This window comes from Ornithodoros turicata, chromosome 1 (genome assembly GCF_037126465.1).
Source record: "Ornithodoros turicata isolate Travis chromosome 1, ASM3712646v1, whole genome shotgun sequence".
Classification (NCBI taxonomy): Eukaryota; Metazoa; Arthropoda; class Arachnida; order Ixodida; family Argasidae; genus Ornithodoros; species Ornithodoros turicata.
The window spans coordinates 92,345,796-92,363,098 of record NC_088201.1 but is presented as its reverse complement, the minus strand read 5'-3'; the positions used below and the strand labels follow the sequence as shown (position 1 = coordinate 92,363,098).

The window sequence follows — 17,303 nt, the reverse complement described above, 5'->3', positions numbered from 1 at the left end:
GTGTACTCGTTGGCATTGAACGAAGACTTCAAACGACACCTGCCGCATACCTTCTTCAAGGTTTAGAGATTAAGTATAAAACAATTGCTTCAAACAACTGATATTTGATTTTCTTTACAGTGAACGAATTCCTTCGAAACAGACAGTATGATGGTCAAGGGCAGGGAAGGGTAACGTTAATGGTAATGGAAACAGAAACGGTATATTACCGAAATTGGAGATGGTAACGATAACGGCAAAACGGATAAATGCTGGTGCTATTTTACGTATACGAGTTAAGGCAATGATGGTTTATTCGTGGGGTTCAGTTTTATCCTACCAACATAATGTTGCGGTGCAGGCCGTACCCGTCGTTGATGAAGTAGTGAATACAGGCAGTACGTAGCTGGGATATGTGTATTGAGACGTTCTGTTAATGACATAACAATAATGCACAGAGCAAATTTAAATTAACACCGACACATTCACCAAAATTATAAGCAGGACTTGTCCCTTGCAGATGTAGGTTCTCCTGGGTTTGACGTCGATGGGAAATCTGTAACGGAGGAAAAAACAGAGAAGAAAGTAGATTGTTAGAAAGACCTTAGGCCAATTCACGTTGTTACATTTCTGCTGTTACAAAAATTACGTAACCTGGCTCTAAACTATGCAAGATAAATGTCAACCTGGTGCTGTCGACAGTGTAGAGTAAAAGTGTAAAAGAGGCGCATAAAACAGCAGCATAGCGAATGTCATAAGTGATGTATCCGTGACATCTCTGCAACATATCTGCAAGCCAGGCTCTGGGTTACATGTCGGGTACGGTCGACAACCGATGGGAAGGAGCAATAGGTCGAGCGAAAGTGTGTGCAAGGATCAGTATCTTTCAACGGTAACTGCGGCAGGTAGAAAAGAAATATAGTATGCTTTAGTCAATACTCTATGAATGCTGTACTATGCGCTCATGAAGCATAAACACAACAACACTTCGTTTCAATGATGAGTGGGGCTGCTTGCCATTGCTCGCAGTATTATAAAGACGGCAATTACAGTGAGCATCGAAACCCTACGCTGTCCAGAGAGGAGAGCAATGCGTTTAGGGTAGTACGTTGCTGAGCTGGACTGAGCAGGAACCAAGTGATTTTCGCAGAGTGAGAGGGTCAGATAGTCTACATTCTAAAAACAGAACTTCACCGCATAGCACGCTATGCGCCTACCATTGCCACGAATGATACACTGTTAAAACAGAAGTTCAACACATACACTCTTAAAAATGAACTTCACCGCATAGCATGCTCCTAGCCAACCATAATCTCGAATGATATCGTTATCTGCCCTGATTTGTTGAAAACGGGAGGCGTACGCCTTTTTTGTGACAATTATGAACAGCATAAGTGTCACAAAAAAGGCGTACGCCTCCCCTTTTCAACAAATCAGGGCAGATAACGATATCATTCTGTGTACTGGTTTGTTGAAAATGGGAGGAGGCGCCATCTTGTCCGACATAGGCATCTCTTCCCTGTTTTGAACAAATCCTGACACAGAATGATATTATCCGGAATAATGGTTCGCTAGGAGCGTGCTATGTGGTGAAGTTCTGTTTTAACAGTGTAGGGATATCGCTTCTGATTCGAAGAGAGAGGTGGGTGTACGCCTTTTGTGGCAATTTTCATATATCCAAATTGCCACAAAAGGCGTACGCCCACCTCTCTCTTCGAATCAGAAGCGATAACCTTATCATACGTGGCTACGCAGTGAAGTTCCGTTTTTAGAGTGCACTCTAAAAACTGAACTTCACCCCATAGCACGCTCTGCGCCAACCGTTGCCACGAATGATAGGGTTATCGCTTCTGATTCGAGGAGAGAGGGAGGAGTACGCCTTTTTGTGTCAATTTGGATATATGATAATTGACACAAAAAGGCGTACGCCTCTCTCTCTCCTCGAATCAGAAGCGGTAACCCAATCATTCGTGGCAATGGTTGGCGCAGAGCGTGCTATGCGGTGAAGTTCAGTTTTTAGAGTGTGTGTAGATGTGAAAGGAGGGTTAGTTGACAAGGGTTCCGGGAAGACCCGAAGAATGGAATAAGTGCTGCATCTCAGCTGTGCGATACTCGTCCGCCCGATAGAAGATAAGTGCTCCTGCGGCGTGGTGAGCCTGCTGATTCCAACTTACTGCACGGTGGTCCAAGACACAGTGGAAATCTATCATCCGGTCTCAATCGTACGTCTTGTGTAAGGTTTGTGGTTTTCGGGGTTTGCCGAAAAATGCCCCCCTCCCCCCCGAATAATTTTTATTTCCAAATTCGGAGTATTTCGAAAAACATCCGAATATGGAGTACCATGCCAGCTGCAATCCTTTGAATGGAAAAGGGAAATACCCGTTGGAATGCCCCACTTGTTGACCGTAGGTCGAGCCTCGCCTTAGAGAGTTTTAGTGTATCGTACGCTATCGCCTTCCCGTATGTAAGGGATAGTGGTGGTGGTCCCGCACACGCGCAAATCATAAAGAGAACTTCGCGCACTGCGCAGAAACATCATGCTGTCCCTTATATACGTTCAGGCGATAGCGTACGATGCACTAAAATTCACTATTTTCTAAGGACGGTGCCCATATGTTTCGTTGTGCTTCAGCGCTTATAGAATGATGACCTGGTTGTGAGGTATATTATCGCCAGAAAATGTTCCGAATTCCCAAACCGTTCCACTGACTCCCTAGCCTTCTCTTTCGGCTATTTACTCTTTGAACTCTTCTGACTACACCCGTCCAATAACGATTTAGACTCGCTCTTGTTACCGTTGCTGAGGCTAGTTAAAACACGGTCAAGCAAGCAAGACCTTCGCGTGGAATTGAATAGATGTGCCCATTCGGGAATTAATTTTCGAGGCGGAATATAGCTGCCGAAATAATCCGATTTTTACTGAATCATATAGATGCCGATAAACACCACCCGAATTAGCTTGAAAAGAAATGCCGAAATCCACAAACCCAAGGCGGTAAGCCATTAACACAGCCGTCACTACAGTAGCAGACGATCCCGGAATGCCCTCGTTCTCAATGCTTCGCAGCGGGGACCTTCGAGACTGTGCGGTGTCCATAAATGGAGTGGCTACGGCAGAGAGAGGCGAACAGCATAAAGATCCGCAGTTGCTGACGAAATTTAGTGCAAACGGCGTCGTTCTTGTTCTGCGCCATCGGATTGCATTACAAACGCCGATACAGATTTGCCGTTCCTCGAATAGCCACTCATGTATATCGCGACTGAAGGCGACAATTTCCTCTACAGAGTATAGAAATGGCCTCAAAGGACGTCAGACGGAACTTTGTCACTGCACTGCCGAATATATGATAGACTGACTGACATAGCAAAAGCCAGCAAAGACCATGTGGGCTCCGGCCATGTACGTTACTAGGGGTGTTCAAGCCTTTTCATTTTTCGCAAAAGTAAAATAAACTTACAGGAGAGAAATTAGTTTTATTTTTCAACGTGATCTCCAGCAGCACTAATGCAGTTGTCACAGCGTTTCACGAGGACTTGGATGCCAGCAGCTTAGAAATCCTGCGGCGCCGGCGCGTAGCAGCCATGATCGGACTGCATTCTTGACCTCGTCGTCGCAGCTGAAGTGGCGGCCCCTAAGAAACACATTCAGTGGCCCTAAGAGATGGAATCGGCTGGGGGCGAGGTCTGGACTGTAAGGGGGATGTGGCAGCAACTCTCAGCCAAGTTCCTGTAATGTGCGTTTCGCGAGATGCGCGGTATGCGGGCGTGCATTGTCCTGTAGGAGGAGGACTCCTTTGCTGATGAGGCCCAGCCGCTTTTGCTTCAGTGCCTTATGCAAATCCCTGAGAGCCTGGCAGTAATATGCACTATTGATGGTGGTACCACTGGGCAGAAAATCAACATGAACAACGCCAGCCTTGTCGCAGAAAACCGTGGCCATGACCTTACCCGTAGACGGGGTGCTTCGAAACTTCTTGGGAGCTGGCCAGCCCGGATGCTTCCACTGTTTTGATGCGCATTTAGACTCAGGAGTGAAATGGTGCACCCACGTTTCATCGCTCGTGATGATCCGATCAAAGAACGGCTGTCCTTCAGTGTCGAAACGGTACCTTAGCTCTTGGGAGATTTCCAGTCTTCTCTGCCGGTCAAACACTGAGAGCTGCCTCGGGACCCAACGGGCACTAACTTTCCGAAACTGGAGGTGCTCATGATTGATAGTGTTCAACGTTCCCACAGAAAGGTCCGTCTTTCGAGCCGGTTCGAGACATGTTATCCGTCGGTGCTTGAGGATCACGCGCTCCACAAGTTGGATGTTCTCAGGAACTCTGACACTGGGCTCTGAGCCGCGCCGGCCGGGATCGTCTTGCACTGATGCACAGCCGTCTCAGAACCGTTTGCACCACTCAAACGCTTGGCTGCGGCTAAGTGTATCGTGGCCATACTGAACCTGAAGTCTTCTGTGAATATCAGATAACTTTACGCCTTCATTCACAAGAAACTTCATGACAATTCGCTGTTCGATGTGCGCGCTCACCTCGTTGTCGGCCATCTTGTCCAGCACGTGTCTGCTGTTTTGCACAAACTTTGGACCACCACGTAATGAACGCGGCGGCCTGTCGTGTGTGAAAATGACGAAAAAGAAGTAACGCCAGCCATCTGTATACTCAGGAGTCAGAAAGTCCCGGTTTGACTTGAACACCCCTCGTACATCGTTCGTTACGGAACCTATGGACTTTTTTATGCCATCGGCCAATTTTCCAGCACAGTGGGTGACGACGACTGTGTGCACGCAGCTACAGGTCCCGCACAGCTGCCTGTCTCCACGTAATACCAACACCAAGTTCTTCAGTGAGCGCAAAGACCTGCCGTATCTCGACAGTTCTTTGGACCGAAACTAACAAAGAAAGCTGTACTAGGAAAAAGGCTCCAAATGAGGATGTAGCAATTCAGCGAGGGAGCGGGGAGCTGCAAACATCTTGCCTCTACTAAGGCTTAGTGAACTTAAGAGGGGATATCACCCGTCGCGGCCCCATGTATTTTCTATGGGGCAAACTTTTCCATTTTTCTCGATAAATACTCGTCCGATCTTCAGGATATCGGTCTCATTTGATAGCTTTTAACAATTATGAGAAAATGGATTTTTCAAATTTTCAATTTTCGCTTGGATTTTTCGTTGAGACGTTGTAGAACGTGTGGAAAATAGCCAAAAATTGACCTTGGACTTCTGAAGCGAATATAAAAAAAAGAAATCATCCTAGGTGACATTTGCTCAATCAATTATCTTCTAAAATGTGTCTTGAACGTTTTGGTACCACTATCTCGCGTGTAAAGTCAGCCGTTCTTGAGATAAATGAAAATATCTGAGGGTATGTACAGCGCTTCCTCGGGATAGCTTTTTCTGCTGCCCGGTGCTGCCACGACGCGGGCTATACGTCCAGAAGGTATTTATCCGCCAAGTGTGACCCTTATTTCAGCATACTATCCGAGTTTCCCTTTCCCAGGAAAAAAAGAGAAGTGCGCTAAGGTCCACTACAGCGGGGCTATTCTTTTTCCTGCTGTGCGGCTTATCCGCGCCGGCCTTTGAGAAGCGGGCACAAGTGGGATGTAATGACTCAGCATGCTATTCTCCGTATTGGGCTGGTCCTTGGAGTTCGGACTGTCCAGTCGATTCGCTTGGTTCCTGTGTGCGTGTTTGTTCCGAACATCTGGAGGCGTCGAAAGATATGTTTGGCGCAGGGACGAGCGGCGATGATGAGCTGAGCAACTGAAAATTCGGCACCCGCCAAAATAATGGTGATAATAAATACTAGTGAGATAAGCACCACATCCCCATTGTCTTGCGGCCTCCCAAATAGAACAAACGGCGTCTAGTCATAACAGCCCGGATAATTCATTCAATTCAGATAAATATTCAGTACCGAGCGAGAATAAATACACAAGTCATACTCTCGCGTAAAATTTGTACACAAAAGGAGGTGTTCAGTCAAAAGTGGCGTTCAGTCAAACGTCTTGAACAAAACCGTATTCAACTGAACAGCATTCGGTCAAATTGGCGGACCACGTGCTAGTCACTAGGTGCCGATTTGGAGATTGTCGCAAAAATGTAGTTGCTGAAGGTGCACGTTCATGGGGTAGACAGTTGGTACCATCACATGCGAAATTCACAAGTTAGTAATTTTTGTTTAATTGGTGAGGGTATTGCAAACGAACATTGCATAGCATAAGTACAGCCCCACTGATGCCAACACAGAATAAATTATTTCGCCATCGTGAACCGTTTTCTATTCTTCCAGCCGGGAGATTTCGGTGAAGCAGTAAAACGATACACAAGTCGAACAGAGTGCAAACCAAGGAAGCAGCCGACAGACACATGAATAGATGCGTTTGTTCCCCAAAGCTGCGTTCTCCTCAAGAACCCCTCTTTTCTTAGGAGATTAACCACTATTCCCGAGCGAAGTCGGGGCGCCAAAAACAAGGTCACGTGCTGCGGGGACTACATGCCCCCACGCTGTATCGCGCGCTTCTTGAACAACGGCACTAGTTACAGCACTCGGCGCCCCTAGCGCCACCTCGTGGCTGGGTAGACCCCGGCGCCATCTCGTGCCCAGAAACGACGAAACGGCGCGGAGTACATCCCCTCTTAAGGCTCTCGTAAGGCTCAGTGTGGAAATCCATCGATATGCTTGGGCTTCAAGGTGCTTCATAGCGAGGCCATCGAAGATCCGTGTGGATAACTATACTCTTAGAAATCTATGAACTTATTGGTAATTATACGCAAATGAATATTCGTCAGTTCAACGCACTTTGCTGGTGAAAGATATGATAAGATATGGCTTAATATTGGTGAGGCGTCTCTCGATTATTTAATGTCATTTGCACGCGGCGCTTTAAGGCATATTTTGGTATTCTACTGTCCAAAGCGTCACGCTTTCCAAACACGCAGAATGCGACTTTTCGAGGAATGATCGACATTTCCGCATGTGTACGAAATCGAGGCTAGAAGTTACAAGCCGATCAGTGTAACGTGAAATAGCGTAATGACGTAGTGCACCATCGTAGAGTTCATCGTCGTTCTCTGCGTACTTTACCGGGTAAACACTTTCAATTTGATAGCATTAGTGCCCTCGCTGCTCAGAAATTCCTGCGTCTCTGCGCCGAAGACTCAGCTCAGAGGATAGAAGGCGCCACGGAAACCGCTGGCGCAGAAAAGTTTATAACAGCAGTAAGGAAAACATAAATACAAATCGGTAGTCGCGTGGTGTCCACGGGTGCCGCGCATGAAGCTCGTTTATGATAGAAAACAACGAAATTGCACACCGGCTTGACGCAACAAATAACAATTTTAATGCAGACGTTTCGTCTCCCATGCGGGGGACATCTTCACTGATGATGTCCCCCGCATGGGAGACGAAACGTCTGCATTAAAATTGTTATTTGTTGCGTCAAGCCGGTGTGCAATTTCGTTGTTTTCTATCATGACTTCTCCTGGCTTCTGGAATATATTTTTTTAGCTCGTTTATGGCTCCCTAAAAACATATGCAGGCGCAAGGTGGACGATTGCCGTATTGTGCGACGTTCAAACTCATTTAGGGACCAACTAGCTTGTGGCTCCTTCACTTTGACATCAGGCCACTATATAGCGAGCTGGTCATGTGTGCTACTTAGATACTCATGGTGCGACCCAAAAGGTTAAAACGGCCCCTCACTGAAGAGGAGAATATCGAGAACATAAGAAAACATGCAGGAGCAGAGCGGAAGAGGCTTGTACCAGAGACTCCCAAGCACGGACAAGAGCAGCTTGCTTTGCGGAGGTCAGAGCGACAAAAAACAAAGCGAAAAAGTGTTGAAGCACGTGCTACCAATGTTCCTGCACCGAGAAATCGGACTGCGACTATAGACACTTGCATGTCGCATGCAGGAGCAAATCTTCAATGACAGCAACAATTTGTGAACGACTTCAACACATAGCATGCGCCTAGCAAACCATCAGTCTCAAGTGACAACGTTCTTTGCCCCCGATTTGCAGAAAATGGTGGTAGTACGCCTTCTTTGTGTCATTATGCAATTCATAATGGCCACGAAAGTGACGTAAGCCCCCGTTTCCATCAACTCAAGAGAGAGAACGTTGTCACTCGGGATGATGGTTGATTAAGAGCGTGCCCGTGTGCTTCCTCCCTGGTACACCTCTCGACCCCTCTGACATGTGCTGGATGCAAAAGCGCTAGGCAGGGATTACCCTCCGTCTGGTTTGGAAGCGGCTGCCGGCGAAGGAACTTCTCCAGTTCAAGTTTATATCGGCGTGTCGAGCCGCAGCGACAAGGGTATGTATGCGCAGGAGACTTCTGAGCAACGGTGCCTAATAGGGCGGGAATGTCTCACGAGAATGACGACAGCACCACCTTTAGCTACAATGCAAAAGAGGGGAGCTAGATAAAAAAAGGGTACAACTTCCGAGATTTCCGAAAATATAGGCCATGAAGAACAACAATAGTCACAGGGGCCCTGAACACGCAGAGCCTCAATCCACATGTTACCGACATGGCGACTACCCTGTACTGGCCAAGGCAGGCTAGGTGCAACGTCCACGTCCTTTCGGAGGCCTGGACTAAACTACCGATGCCATATAGAAGGCTTATGATGCGTTTCTTATGCCAAGGGAGAAAGCGCAGAAGTGTCGGTGCCGCCTTCTACACGAGAAAGCCAGTCACTTTCAAAATAGGCAAGGTAACAGACCAGTTGGCCTATAGCTGAGCCTGGATGATGTTTGAGGAAGTTGTGGTCAGCCTGCTGGGGGGTGGCGGCTCGCTGCACGCAGGGGAGGGTGAAAGAGACCAGGAAGGTGATTATATGGTACGGGGACGTGCAGTCCCTCTTGCTCTGGGAATCAGCTAGTCACAGAGAACAACCCATCACAGAAAACATCCCTCAGTAGCATTCGTTGGGATGCTCTCTGCACCACGGTAATCGCCAGGGCGATTTACAAAGTTACCGCAGCTATGCGTCGTAGATGTGGACTACAAGGATAGCCCCATCCTCATCGTGCTGGTATACTTTACACCAGTATCCTCTTAACGCAAAAGGTTCCTTCTAGCCAAACACTTCAATTACTCTGCAAGCAACACTTCCGTCCGTAGAAAACTTGAAGGGACATAAGGCATGATCATGATTGTCAGGGGGAGCGGGGGGGGGGCACAATAACTGGTGGTTCGCGGTCTTTAGCGAAGGCACCACGGCATGGCCGAGCAGGTTAAGGCGTCCCCCTCATTGGTGGTACTCAAGGTCGTGCTGAAGACTGGAAGGTGGTGGGTTCGAATCCTACCACCTTTTGTGCTGTCTGAGGTTTTCCCTGGGTTTTCCGAAGACGATGTAGAAGAATATCGGCACAGTTCCCCCTGAATTCGGCCCAGGACATATACTAACCCCCTGTTCCCCACTCCTTCCTGCTGCCTACTCTCCATCTGCCAACGTCTGTACGTCGCTCATAATCAGTTGCTTCGTGGCGCTAACACGGAATCAAAAAAAAAATCTCATGAAGAAAGACTTCGAATTGCATGTAAGCGAGTCACGACAAGAGTTCCACAACCCGTACGGGAAAGTTATAGATTGTGCCTTCGTCTGGGGCATAGACAATGGGTTGCTAGGTACGTCAGGCGCATTAGTCACCAAAGGCCTCTACTGTCCATCATCGGAAAATGCCTACGATGAGCTCATAAATGCTACCACATTTCAATGAACATCTGTACAGAGATTTTTTTCTTTTTAATTGACCCTGGTACAGGTCTTCTCGAAAATCCTGCATATGTGATATGCCATCCTGGATGCCGGTGGCTAGTTGTGTAAAGAAAGCAAGAAAGTAACAATGCCCTAGTTCTAGACTTCGTTAGCAGTCAGTTGAAAAGGCGCTGGTTTTGAAAAAGCAGTACCTTGCACTACACTCTCCGTGGAGCAAGCGCTGACGCCTGCGTTGCAACTGGGGGCTGCATCATTTGCTGTTGGAGCATCATTTGCTGCTGCTGAATGGGAGGCCTGGGGTATCTCTGGAGCACGGCCTTAGCACGTTTGAGGTCTTCCGCCCTGCGGTCAAATTAGATCAGCTTCTTTCCTAAAAAAAGCTTTGGAAGAGACTGCACCCTGCGTGCAAGACGTAAAATAGCATTGGTGTTTCCAGAAATCCTACAGTACAGCCCTACACTCTTAGAAATGAACTTCACCACATAGCACGCTCCTAGCCAACCATCATCCCGAATGACAACGTTCTCGCCCCTGATTTGTTGAAAACGGGAGGAGGAGCCTATTTTGTGCCATTATGCACGGCACAAAATAGGCTACTCCTCCCATTTTCAACAAATCTAGAACGAGAACGTTGTCATTCGGGGTGATGGTTGGTTAGGAGCGTGCTATGTGGTGAAGTTCATTTTTAAGAGTGTAGATGTAATGCAACCGACGTTTGGTACACGTACTGTTAAAACAGAACTTCACCACATAGCACACACCTAGCCAGCCATCATTCCGAATTATATCATTCTGTGTCCTTATTTGCCGAAAATGGGAGGAAGCGCCTATTGGGGACACAGTATGCATCTCCCAGATAGGCTCCTCCTCCTCTTTTTGAACGAATCAGGACACAGCATGATATCATTGGGAATCGAGGTTTGCTAGGAGTGTGCTATGTGATGAAGTTCTGTTATAACAGTGTGCAGCTCTTCTTATTATTTTTTTTTTCATACACTCTACGCATCCGGCACAGCCCCTATTAAGTGCGCCCAAGAAGGCGGATCCTTCAGCTGCTTAGCTACGCCCACCTCATCCTCTATCAACGGGAACCTCAGTCCCTCTTTTGTTCATCGTGGTATGGTTCATACCACGACGTTCATATCATTAAAACTCAACTTGACCGCATAATGTCGCTCAGAGCCAAGCACCAAGTAGAATGATATTCTATTTAAGCTATGAATGGAATGGATCACGTGTTTTTCTGCCAATTAACCTGCACACGTAACATGCACGTAGCATACGCGTACACACATGACGTTCTTTGTATGTGTTGTTTCCTTTCGTCCGCGTTTTTTTTCTCGCTGTTTGTTTCATTAACCATCGTGTCAGTACAGCAACTATCGCGTACATCAACACCACGCCTGAGCTTGGGCACACACGGAGGGTAGCCTAGACGTGCGCCAGTTTTCCAAACCACGTGTCAACATGAGTAGACGTGTGTAAATTGCCACAAAATGATGTACGCCAGGCATCCTCAACAAATCGAGATAGAGGTTAACAGCAGTTTGAATGGAAATCGTTAAGTGACCTCTTTTCCTTTTTTTTTTCTTTTTTTGTACAGTACTGGACGAAAGTTCTCAGAAGCGGTAGGGTCGTGATTTTTTCCCTTCCCCTGGCAGAGAGAGGAAGCGGACACCCATTCAGGCAGGTGCTCCTAGCCAACCATAATCCCGAATGACATCGTTATCTCCCCCGACTTGATTTGATTTGAACGCGGTGGTCCGTGCTCGTCATGTTATGTGGTGAAATTCTTTTTTACGGATCCAGTTAAGAACCCCGGCTTCGGTACTGATGACCTGCTTCTATTATTGGTTGGATTCGCGCGTTCTTCCGAAATAGAACACAATATGTAAAATGGGGAAGTTCTGTCTCCGAGATTACAGAAGTTATTTCTGGGGAGCCACAAGGTACTGTTTAGAAACACAAGGTAGAAACCACATAGGACTTAAGAGAACCCTTACGAAAATTCCAGATCGGCCGGACACGAGCCCGGATTCAGGCAAGATCTGAAAGCGAGCATGGTATATCCGGTTTTATCTGGTTTTAACCGACAGGTGCCGGACGCAGATCCGGAAACCAGTCTGTGTTAGTCCGGATTCATCAGTATTATCCGGACACCTGTCCAGATCAACTGGAACCAGATCCGACCAGACAAGGTCCGATCCGGATTGACGACCATATAAGGTCCGGACAGGCCGGATCCGGAACTCATCGGAATGATCGTGCCCTTTACGAGCATGTCCTGTGTGATGCATTTCACGTTAGACGAATCTTTCGTGATAATTCACCGTCGCAATTAATGTCCGGTGCGAACGACTAGTGATCTAGAAAGAATAATGGAGAAGAGAGACAGGAGAGGAACTAGTTAAGGTCTCTCAGTCCCGGTCGTCAAACAGCAACGACAAATATCAGTGTACGACTGTTCACGTTAATTTTAATGCTAACCAGTAAAAGTGGAGTTCACTACAAATGCAGTTCTGTAAAGTTGGGCGATAAGCAGACACAGTCAAGGACCCTCACACATTTCTTTAGATCCTGCGGCAAAGTAATTATTTCCAATGCACAAGTTCTGGCCCTTAATGCACAAGTTCATGTGTTAGCTGGTATGTCTTTCCAAATTAAATGAGGTATAAGAGAAAAGTACTGCGACCTACCACACAACTGCAATAACTATATAAGGCCAGATCTGGCCGCACACAGTGTGTCCTACTGAAATGCGCAATGGTTTCAAAAAGTGGTACCACACTGCAAAAGTAGAAAACATACATATGCTGTTTTCTACCTTTGTGGCGTGATATCCACCTTCTTTACATCTTTGTGAATATTTTATGTGGGACACTGTTTGCAGTCAGATCTGGCCTGATATACAAGCAGATCTAGTCAGGCCAGATACCAGACAGATCAGGAATTGGGACATTTCCAGATCTGGCATATTAATCAGGCGAGATACCAGACAGATCAGGAATTGGGACATTTCCAGATCTGGCCTGACACATAACAGATCTGGCATATTAATCAGGCCAGATACCAGACAGATCAGGAATTGGGACATTTCCAGATCTGGCCTGACAAGAAAGCCAGATCTGGAAATGTCCCAATTCCTGATCAAAAACAGATCTGGAAGTTGTGATCAGGTCAGATAAAAATCAGATCTGACTTTTTCGTAAGGGAACTGGCAGATCAGCAATATACACTAGAAACCACATAGGACTTAAGTCCTATTTGGTTTCAAGGATGTGGTTGTGTGATGTTCAAGGTGTGTGTTGAAGGTGTGGTTTCAAGGATGTGATAGGACTTAAGTCCTATGTGTAACTTTAAACATGCTGTGACTAGGTTCTGTTTTGAATGTCTACAATAGCTGTATATATGTCTACAATAGCTTGTATAAATGTGTTGTCTGTATTGTTGTACCTGACTTTTTCATGCTGTTGCACGTGAAATTGCTTATGTAAATCATTGTAGCAGACCCACTACTAGCAGACTGCTATAAGTCTGCACGTGTTCGGTATTTACACCATTGTCCACCATCGAAATAAACAGCCAATTCAATTCAGTTCGTCCGAAACTGGAGTATTCGTCCCAGATCTGGAGCCCATATCAGGTACATTTGCAAGAACAATTGGAGAGAGCAGAGAAGTCTGCGTGTTTTATTCATAATGCATATGACATTAACATTAGCATAACGGCATTAAAACTAGAAAACTGTATTGTACCCCTCTGGAATAGACGCTTAGTTAAACTCATATCATTGACCCATCTGCGATTTCGCAACAGATCGCCATTTCAAAGCCGCCCATTTCGTCCCGGGCCGTGTGCATGCTGCGTTTGCTAGTACAGGATATTTCCTGAATTGGCCATTGCAGTGTTGTGTACGCGATTGGAATAATCTGCCGTCCTACGTTACCTGTGTTACTAATGTAGAGGAAGTGGTGTTCCTCTACATGACCGGCGATGATGGAATGTCCCAGCGGGCATATGTGCGTGGCTTCACGCTACGACGGTGCCGGTAGAACTGGCGGGCGCAGTAGCGCGCGGCAGCAGAGGCGCTTAGTCGTCGTCGTCCACAGCCGCCACATCACTCCCCCCTCGGACGCGGAGCGTTGCATGCGGTTGAGGTACGCGTCAATACCATGAAGAGGGGAATGATGACGGCTCGTGGATGATGAACGAAAGGACACACGACTTGTGATTGTGGCAGCTGATGCAGCAGCAGCAGGATGGCGGGAACAAGAGCGCTACGATGGTGTCAGTGCTGAGTGGTTTGATGCTTCAGTAATTGCTGATTGCGTTGAGCGGTTGTTGAGTGCGTTGAGTGACTTGCTGAGTGAGTGCGTTGCTAAGTGGGCGACAGTACCGCGACCGGTACGAGAGCGTGAATGCTAGTTGTCGCCAGTGCTCGGGAAGGACCATCGTGAAGCAGGTGGAGGCCGGAAACTGAACTTGCTGTGATATCCCTGCGGGTCCCTTGTGGAAATGGGGTCCCAGTGCGACTTGCCTGCCAGCATGGGGTTTGCTGCTGGTTTGCCGAATAATTTAGGATGATGAATGGCCGAATTACGCCGAACATGGTGTTATTTGTTTGGGTCACCAAATGTAGAGGAGGTGGTGTTACTCTACATGAGTCCTGATCGGCAATGATGGAATGTTCCAGCGGGCTCATGTGTGTGGCCTCACGCTAGGACGGTGCCGGTATAGAACTGGCAGCGTCCTGACAGCAAGAATTATTTTTGTGAATCCACTCTTGACTTGTGTTGCCTGGAACAGGACTACAAAGAAGTGTGTTGCAGGAACGTTTGAACAGACCCTTTATTATGTGTTTAAGATATCAAACCATGAGACAGCATATATACAGATCCAAAATGTGCAAAGTGTGCCACAGAATTAATTGTGCCAATGAAAGCCAATTGCGACGTTCCAGAAATGATTTCAGTCAGTGTTACAACACAGGTGCACCACTCACGTGTCACAACAGAGTGTGTAACTTGACTATTCATTCGCGAGCTATTCGATAGCTTGAATGCCCACGAAAAATAAATGGCTGTTACAAGCATCAATATAGTTTAAGTTGACAGGCTTTCGGACGGAGTCCGTCCTTCACCATGTGAGATACCACAAAGACCGGTGTAGGGCCGTGGTACAAACAGCAAGAGGTGTTCTCATGTCTCGGTTGTACTCGGCCGTGCAACTGCTGCTGTCTTGTGCGGCAATGAGTGAAGCGGCTACCACTCACCTCCAAAGTAAGAATCGCTGTGCGATCAGGCGCATGCGCCTTGTGATCCCGGCGCAGCAGACTTTGAGGAAAAGCCTCGCCGACTGTGCGCGATATCTTTTGAGGACACGCGGGAGTACCAGATAAAAAGAGAGAAACTGATGTTCTGAGGCTGGAACAACATAGAAGGGACAGATACAAACAAAGCCTCAAATTGCCTAAGAAATCAACGATGAAAGATGAAAGTCACTGAAAAGGTTAGCCAGCTGTAGGGATCGAACCCACATCTTCTGGATTACCGGTCCAGGGCTCTAGGCGTGTTAGCTTAGCTCAATTGGTAGAGCCCTGGACCGGTAATCCAGATGATGTGGGTTCGATCCCTACAGCTGACTAACCTTTTCAGTGACTTTCATCGTTGAGTACCAGATACTCCACACAGAGTCTGCTTCCAGAATGCATGTGAGACACGTCCTCACAAGTGCTGATTCTTGCGTGCCTTTGAATGTATTTGAACGGTTGGTTGTTTCAGAGAACTGTGTGCAGCCCTGGCATTGAGATGGTAGAAAGAGCTCTGGCGAAATAGGCAAATTACCTGTTTCAATGTTGGCTCAATCCTCTAAAATTTCAGTTCTATGTCTACGTTTTTTGAGGCCAACAGGATCAGCGTGCACTTCTACTCGGTGACCGCGCTGCAAAGCTCACGTCGCGAGTACGGCTACGAATATATATTTCTCCAGTTTATCAAAAGAAAACCTTACGAACTTTTTCTTCAAGCATAAATGAGGAGTTCTTCTGCAGTTCTGTGTGAAGCGCATATTTCTTGCTTGTTATCGCCATTGAAAAGTTTAACCCTGGAATGTGCACCTTTTAAGGATATCCAAATTTACGAATCAGGAATTTTTACGAATTTTCTAGAACACCTACCGCCACAATGAATTTTTTTGTGAAAATCGACGATAATCGAGCAGCATCGCTGGATTACTTGACGTGGAATGACCCAGGTATACGAACACTTTTCCGTCAAAATTAGTGTCGCAAAAAAGGCGTACGTCTCCCGCTTTCAACAAATCAGGGGAGGTCAGGGAACGATGTCATTCGCCATGTTTGGTATAGGTGCTGGGAAGACATTCAAATCCTGTTTTAATTGAGGTGGCTTTGGGCACAAAGTTTCGTGCTCGGGGCCTAGAGACACATTCGGTGTATTCCCCCTGAAAACCAGTAACTTCCGTTACGCGGGTATTGACCAACCGCGGGTTAGGCCATATTAGAGACATACGTTCAAACGGGAAAGTTACTTGGATGTCGATCCTTAATTTTCCATTCTGGGCTTCAATCATGAGGGTTTACACGCGATACACTATATCTACCAGAAAATAGTACGCTCATTCCATTGTACAGCCACTTACAAGTTCTCTGGGACGAATTCTCGAAGCCTATCTTGTTGTACTCGGGGCAGGTCGATGAAGGCTTGTTCGTCCTCTTGTTCGCTGCGATGAACGTATTATGAGCGAATAATGGGTGCGTTAAGTAGGCGCCCAGGATGTAGGGCCGGCGTATTCACTCATGACGTCACGGACATCATTCATCATCACGATACAGGGCGTCCCAGCTAAATGCGAAGAGATTTATATATGTATATATATATATATATATATCTTGAAAAGTTGGAGTTGGATCGGACGGCTACGTAATTATAGTTGAAATAAATGGGAGACAGAAGACGAAAGTAGGGGAAGTAACAAAAAAGGGGTTTATTAAAACTTAAAAATCATAAAAGTTAGGGAGGATGTCTACGTTACGGCCTTTTCTCGTTTCAGCCAGATCAAGGTCCCCACTGACCCACAAGGACGATGACCCCACTCCTGGACCTGACACAGAAACGCTCTGGAATTTCCCCAATTGACAACCGCCAGGTGGCGGGAATTTCCCCCAACCGACCACGTCATTCTCAAGCCCCTTATCAGCCTCGTGGCCACATTTAGCTCTTTTGTCCCGAAGAAGGCGGAGCTTCCGCCGTAACGTAGACATCCTCCCTAACTTTTATGATTTTTAAGTTTTAATAAACCCCTTTTTTGTTACTTCCCCTACTTTCGTCTTCTGTCTCCCATTTATTTCAACTATATATATATATATATGCATCACTTATCACATTTTCCTCGAACGCTATATCAAACATAAATATGGGACCCCACAGCATAGTGAGAGGATAAGTATACAAGATCTCGTGTCAGCAAATATGCTGCGTTCCCAAAAGAGCGATTTTGGCACGCGGTAGCGTTAAAATTGCACTCTTCTCGCTTGACCATTCCCAAACTAGTGACCCACCTAGTGCGGGAGTGAG

At 46.8% G+C, this 17,303-nt stretch overlaps 1 protein-coding gene and 1 non-coding gene across 7 annotated transcripts in view; one reads left to right on the top strand and one right to left on the bottom strand.

The window, feature by feature from the left end:
• Window positions 1-383: 383 nt before the first annotated feature.
• Window positions 384-17,303, bottom strand: part of LOC135366363 (uncharacterized) — a 192,759-nt gene continuing 175,839 nt past the window's right edge. For all 6 annotated transcript variants that reach the window (XM_064599033.1, XM_064599038.1, XM_064599057.1 and 3 more), the window contains 3 exons: window positions 16,369-16,449; window positions 9,903-10,053; window positions 384-535 (listed from right to left, as the gene is read on the bottom strand). In XM_064599033.1, the coding sequence (XP_064455103.1) occupies window positions 9,909-10,053; window positions 16,369-16,449 (226 nt within the window). In that variant the 3' untranslated portion in view covers window positions 384-535; window positions 9,903-9,908. The remainder of the gene's footprint in view (window positions 536-9,902; window positions 10,054-16,368; window positions 16,450-17,303) is intronic.
• On the top strand, window positions 15,282-15,354 carry Trnat-ggu (transfer RNA threonine (anticodon GGU)). Its single transcript has one exon. It is a non-coding gene; the product is annotated as a tRNA-Thr (tRNA).